The sequence below is a fragment of the Pseudomyrmex gracilis genome, unplaced genomic scaffold (genome assembly GCF_002006095.1).
Source record: "Pseudomyrmex gracilis isolate BER0280 unplaced genomic scaffold, ASM200609v1 scaffold_681, whole genome shotgun sequence".
NCBI lineage: Eukaryota > Metazoa > Arthropoda > Insecta > Hymenoptera > Formicidae > Pseudomyrmex > Pseudomyrmex gracilis.
In genome coordinates, this window is record NW_018021265.1 from 1 (window position 1) to 6,694 (window position 6,694).

Consider the following 6,694-nt stretch of genomic DNA (forward strand, 5'->3'; position numbering starts at 1 on the left):
ATCCGCGAATAAGCATGCATCGGGCTGTCTTACGCGCGTAAGACTGCCCGCCGCGCTTCGCGCGCTAATGTTGTTACCCATAGCGACATATGGGAGGAGCTAATATAACAACATATACTATAACATATACATATTAAAATGTAATTGTGTAAAGCGCGCCGGGCTGTCCTACGCGCGTAAGACAGCCCGATGCACGTTTATTCGCGGATCTTTGTTAATTAAAATCTCGGTAACTATTGCGAATCTAGCAAAATGGTATAGGACTTTTCACCTTAGTTTTATTCCTTCTACCTGTGTACGAGCGATGTTAAACCAATTCTGGGACACCCTGTATAAATGTAATATATTGATAATATTATTGTAATATTGTATTATAATATCTAATATTACTAGTATATTGCAATGTTACTGTGATATTTTCGTAATATTACGTGTTATGTGGGATCTTACATATAATACATAAATATATACTCAAAAACAAATTTTTAACTACCGTGTTATTTAAATAACGTCATTATGACGTCTTACTCACTTATTTCAACTGACGTTATTGTTATGACGTTCAAAATAACGTCAGATTTAGGTCATAATCACCAATTAGTGACAAAAATCACGTATATTTACGTCATTACAACGTCAGCTGGTTGCTTGGGCTATGAGTGCATCCAGAAGCACCGACCGCTCACTGAACAGCAAAGTAGCAATCAACTGTGATTGGTTAAAATTAAAAGAAGAACCCCTCAATCACAATCTTAAGAGCTCTCTCTCTTTAAGAGCCGTCTACAATGGAGAGTTGTAGGCCGTAACAGTAAGAAATTGACCAATCGATTATTCTTCTGTACTTTGTCTGTGATTGGTCAATTTCTTACTATTACGGCCTACAACTCTCCATTGTAGACGGCCCTTAAAAGGCCTGTTCTACAATACAGTCGTAAGAAATTGACCAATCACAATCAATTATTCTTCTGTAATTGATCTGTGATTAGTCAATTTCTTACGACTTACAGCTTACGATTGTATTGTAGAACAGGCTAAAGAAATATCATAATATGTGTATCAAAACTTTTTATTGAATATATTTTAAAGTCTTTAGTGTTGATCAAAATATAGATGATCTCTTTTTTAAACCTAACATTACTGTAAAAATTAAAAGTAAAGAATTAGTAACCTTATGTAATTTTTTTTTTTTAATGGTTGCGTTTAGCAGAACAAGTTGCTTAGCAATCAAACGTGATTGGCTCTTACTTTTAGAACCAACAAATCAACGTCGAATGTTCATAAGACAATCTAGCAGTTGTTCTACTGAACGCGGTTAATGTTTTGTTTTTGTTCACTGACTCTTCGTTTATAAGCGTTCTCTTCAATGTGATTTATTATGGAAGCCTTCTTTTGTTTCTTCGCTTAAATGGCGCGTTGCCCCTTTGCGAGAAAAGCAAAAGCCTATTATGAGAGCCGCGACTTTGATCTAAGAATTGTGTATTCCGAGACAAGGATATATTGTATATTCTAATGAATTCGCTTTTATCATTTTCACTTTGTCTCATGATATATATTAATCTTTTTACTATGTAAGTCTCTTCTTTCTTCTAGTTTATTCTAAGAAATGATATCTCTAATTATGTACTTAGCGATATATTTGTGTTAAAAAACTCAGTATACTACCAAATATAGATTATAATTAGATATCATTCTTTCATGTAATTAAAGTGATCGCTGAATGCCGTGATCTCATTTTCTCCTGAAATATGTTATTCAGTTTTAATGTAACTTTGATTTATTTGTTACTATCTTATGTGTCTATTTAAATTAAAAAAACGTTTAAAATAAGTTTATTTGTAGTCCATTATGTACAGTCGGCGTCAATGAATCGTTTCGTGGACTCGGGGGGCTAGGGGTAAGAGAGACGGTATTTCCTAGCAGTAAGTACTGCCAACGGGCGCCGTAGTAACTAACTGTAGCAGATCTCGATGAATTGATCAATTATAGTATTTACTGCTAGGGAATACCGTCCTTCTTACCCTTAGTTCCCCGCGTCCACAAAACGATTTACTGACGCCGACTGTACTTAAAATAGACAATTTTAAAACGTCCAAGAAGGTAACACTGGACGTCTTTAGAATATCCTAAAACTGTTTGAGAACCTAATCTAAACATTTTAAATATGTACAAAACGTCCGATACCTATGTTTTTAATATGTTTTTAAAACATCAGTGTGCTATCTGGAAAAAAATGTACCTAGTGGTGATAAGAAGTTGATCTTGAGTGGAATCTACAAGGTCATATAAAGGTTAAAGTGAATTTTTTTTTATGGAACCCCCATTTTTTATTGCATGTTTTGTATAGCTTATTTTAAGAACTTTTAAGAACAATATAATAAAATATTTTTTTATTACTTTTTGAGTAATAAAGCTTGAAAATTAAAAGAATTATCAGTATTAGCATTACTCAAGGTACATCGCGTGGAAGTTGCATGTTTGGATTTACACTTCTTCTGTGTGTGTGTGTGCGCGCGTGACGTATCTTTTAAAATATTGGTTTCTATTTCTTTAATTACTCAAATGTTTTTCTCTTACCGTTTGTGTGTATGCTTGCGCGATGTGATATTACGCGAACTCAGAGTCGGATTTGGAATCGGAAAATACTACGAAAATGACGCACCGTAGGATCTTTATCTTTCTTGGGTACTTCTTGACTAGCGCGTCCGCGCCGCGGGGGTGGGTATCACTTATCTTAGTAGGCCAAAATATGTTGATGGCTAAGTCTAGCCAGGGACCCAGCACTGCGGGGTATATCGCGGTATCCTTGCCCAGGGTTACAGGTGAAGACCTCAACGGCTACGAAGGCGGAGATGAAGATCATCGATACGGCGGAGTAGGCGGAAAAGGCGCGTCACTAGGACAATAACTAGGAACCTGGCAGAGGGCAGCAGTACCTGTCAATATCACGCAGAGGCGGGAGAAATAGTTTCGATACCGGCTCTGACGTGAACTATACCGATCACTTAGTGATGGGTATACTGCGGTGCAAAAGGTAAAAAGAGATACCAATGTACTATACTTCTCCCAACCCTAATGTCATGGTCGAGTCGTGCCTAGGACTGGAAGGCGTCGGGGTAGTGACGTCGCAAGCGCTCTCCCTGGGGTACCAGGTCCAACCCCAGGCGTATTGAAGTGGCCTTGCTCCAACAACCGGGGCTCTGTTGGAAACGACCTATACTTCCCTAGGTAATTGTGGGAACAGAATGGAGACAAAAATAAATAAAAAACAAAATGAAAAAGAGAGAGGAGGTAACACGGGGTGCCGTGCACTACAAACAGCCCCTGTTTTAAGCGCTGAAATGAGGACCCAAGCATGGGACCGTCTTGGCAAACTCATCAACGAGCTGCATGAGTTCGTCTAACCGAAGATTAACAAGCATAAGAAAATTAAAACCAAGGTAGCCAGTATTGGTAGTACCTTTAAAATGCTAAAAGCTTTGGAAGACACACAAGTCGCTCAACATGAGGTTATGACTCCCGTTACCGTGAGTACACCGACATTAACACGAGTCAGAACCGCGACGGAGACGACGACAGTGGACACTGAGGTAGATGCTGACTGCGAATCTGCTACTGGAAACAATCGCGAAATTCGCAAAGCCAAACGGAGGCAACGACGGTCATCAGAATCGTCTAACCAAAAGAAGAAGAAGAAGGAAGCAGGGCCAACTCCATCCGTTAAGGAAGTAACACAGCTTCCCGACACGAAGATAACGGATTGGCAGATAGTGTTATCCAAAAAGGAGAAGAAGCTGCAACGCAGGAAGCCAAGAACGCCAGTGAGCAGGCCTAATGTTTTGATAGTTCGCCCGAAGGAAAAAGAGAAATACTCTGAGATACTTAGTCGTGTCAAGAAAAAAGTACCTGAAGAGCAAGTCCGAGCCTCAATCGACAAGATTCGCAGGACGGCCACTGGAGATCTGTTGATCATCCTCTTAAAGGAGAACACAGATAAAGGTCATGGTCTGCAAAGAACCATCAACGCCATCGTCGGAGATGATGCCAAAGTCATCAGCAAAGAACCACAAGAAGATGTCGAAATAAGAGACCTTGATGAAATGACCACGAAGAATGAAGTACTGGCAGCTTTTCAAAAAGCGGTGGGTGAAGCAGAAGAAATATCGCTAGACGCACTCAAATCACTGCGTAAGGCTTACGGAGGTACCCAGACTGCCGTAGTGACTTTGGCGGCAGCACTGGTAGAGAAGGTACTGGGACAAGACGGCAAGATCAAGATCAGCTGGGTCAACTGCCGGATAAGAACAGTGACAAGACTGACCAAGTGCTTTAGATGCTGGCACTACGGACATCTGGCTACGAGGTGCAAGAGTGAAGTGAACCGATCTGCTGTTCCAAATGCGGAGAAGAAGGTCACAAAACTGTGTCATGCAAAAAAGATGCCCGATGCACGCTCTGCGTCGAAAAAAGCGACATAAAAAACTGTGGTCACATAGCCGGTAACAGCAGATGCCCAGTCTTTAAAGAAGCACAAAAGCGTAAAAAGAGCTAAGTATGGAATTGAAAGTACTACAACTGAACCTCAACCACTGCGAGGCTGCGCATGATTTGCTCATGCAAACCGTGCGCGAACTGAAGCCAGATGTCGCATTGATCTCGGAGCCAAACAGACACCTCTCAACAAAACCTTGGGAATCGGACAGCACCTCGGGGCAGTCATTTGGTCCTGCGGCAAGTACCCATTCCAGAGCGTTGCCAAAAACACAGAGACTGGTTTTGTGGTAGCAGAGTTGGAAGGAATACACTTCTACAGTTGCTATGCCTCACTCAGCCTTACTCTCGACGAGTTCGTGGATTTTCTTGACTGACTGACTGAAGATGCCAAACAACACACGCATGTGGCAATCGCCGGTGACTTCAACTCCTGGGCTACGGACTGGGGCAGCAAAGCGACTAATGCCCGAGGAAAAGCACTGCTGGAAGCGATGTCCACTCTGGACGTGGTCCTGCTCAACAGCGGTAATAAACCAACGGTTGTAAGGGGAGAAGCAAGTTCCATAGTGGACCTTACATTTGTTAGTAGTAGCCTCGTTAAAGGAAGTCACTCGTGGGAGGTGACGGACATTTACATCGCCAGCGACCACTGTGCCATTCTGTGGAAAGTGTCCACTGGCCAGAACACGAGAAGGGTGAACAGCAAAACCAACCAAATAGGTTGGAAGGTGAGCTCTTTCGATCCCGAATCTTTCAAGGTAACCCTAAGTTACCATAAAACCGGAGACGGGTGTGCTGAAAAGAAGTCAGAAGACATGATGAGAAGAGTCTCGGAAGCCTGTGACGCCACTATGCCCCGAAAACGCGGAACGAATCACCTTCCACCAGTTCACTGGTGGAATGATGACATCGCTGCCCTCCGTAAAAAATGTCTTGCCACAAGAGGGGCTTCGCAGCGAGGCAGAAATAGTGCAAACCCTGCGCAATTGGTGGAAGAGTACAAAGTGACACGCCGACAACTCAACAAAGCCATCAAAGGATGCAAAAGAAAATGCTGGAATGAGCTTATTAATGAAGTAGAGGGTAACCCGTGGGGTAGACCGTATAAGGTGGTTATGTCCCATTTGAGATACCAATCAATGCCGACCCCCACGTGTCCCAGACTTCTTGAGGCGATTGTATCGGCGTTGTTTCCCGAACAAACAAAACTACAGCACCTGACGGACCTGCAAGAAATCGAGGAAATACCGTTGATCACAGAAAAACAGCTGATGGAGGCCTGCAACAGAATCGGGAATACGAAGGCATCGGGCATGGATGGAATTCCGAATGTCGCCCTCAAGAAAGCCATCAAAACAGCGCCATAAACTGTTTCTGGATGTGTACAATGCTTGTTTTAAGGAGGGTATTTTTCTTAAGAAGTGGAAACAGCAGAGGTTGGTACTTCTGCCCAAAGGAAAGAACCCTCCAGACGACCCATCAGCGTACCGCCCGCTTTGCATGTTGGACACAGCGGGTAAAATACTTAAGGGCATTATCCACAGGAGGATTGAAGCAATAGTCGAACCGCTGCTGTCCAACAACCAATATGGCTTCCGGAAGGGCCGCTCTACCCTGGATGCGATTGACCTTGTCGTCCAAACAGCCAAGGAAGCTATAGCTGGAACCAGATGGAAGGGAGGAGCGAAAAAATACTGTCTAGTGGCAACACTGGACATCAAGAACGCGTTTAACTCCGCCAAGTGGGACTGCATCATGGGACCTCGGCAAAATAAATGTTCCTGGGTACCTACAAAGGATGGTAGCAAGCTACTTCACCGATCGGGTCCTAAAATATGACACGGAGGCCGGCCCGAAGGAATACATGATCACTGGAGGAGTACCGCAGGGTTCAGTCTTGGGTCCACTATTGTGGAATGTCATGTACAATGGGTTGCTGAAGCTGATGTTGCCAAGGGAAGTCCAGCTTGTGGCGTATGCAGATGACGTGGCCATAGTGATCGTCGCGAAGCACCTGGAAGAAATAAACCTGGCTTTTGATACTACCTTCGAGCGAATCAACCAGTGGATAGACACAGTTGACCTGAAGCTGGCGGAACACAAGACCGAGGCAGTTTTCATTACTAGCAGGAAGCAGCTGGAAACCATCACTCTGCGAGTCGGAGCAAATGAGATAACCTCCCAGCCGTTCATCCGGTATCTG

At 43.1% G+C, this 6,694-nt stretch overlaps 1 protein-coding gene across 1 annotated transcript; it reads left to right on the top strand.

The window, feature by feature from the left end:
- The first annotated feature begins 4,551 nt into the window (after window positions 1–4,551).
- Window positions 4,552–5,858, top strand: LOC109861289. The gene is made up of 2 exons (XM_020440866.1): window positions 4,552–4,732; window positions 4,876–5,858. The coding sequence occupies exons 1-2, from the start codon at window positions 4,552–4,554 to the stop codon at window positions 5,856–5,858; spliced, it is 1,164 nt and encodes a 387-aa protein (XP_020296455.1).
- The last annotated feature ends 836 nt before the right edge of the window (window positions 5,859–6,694 follow it).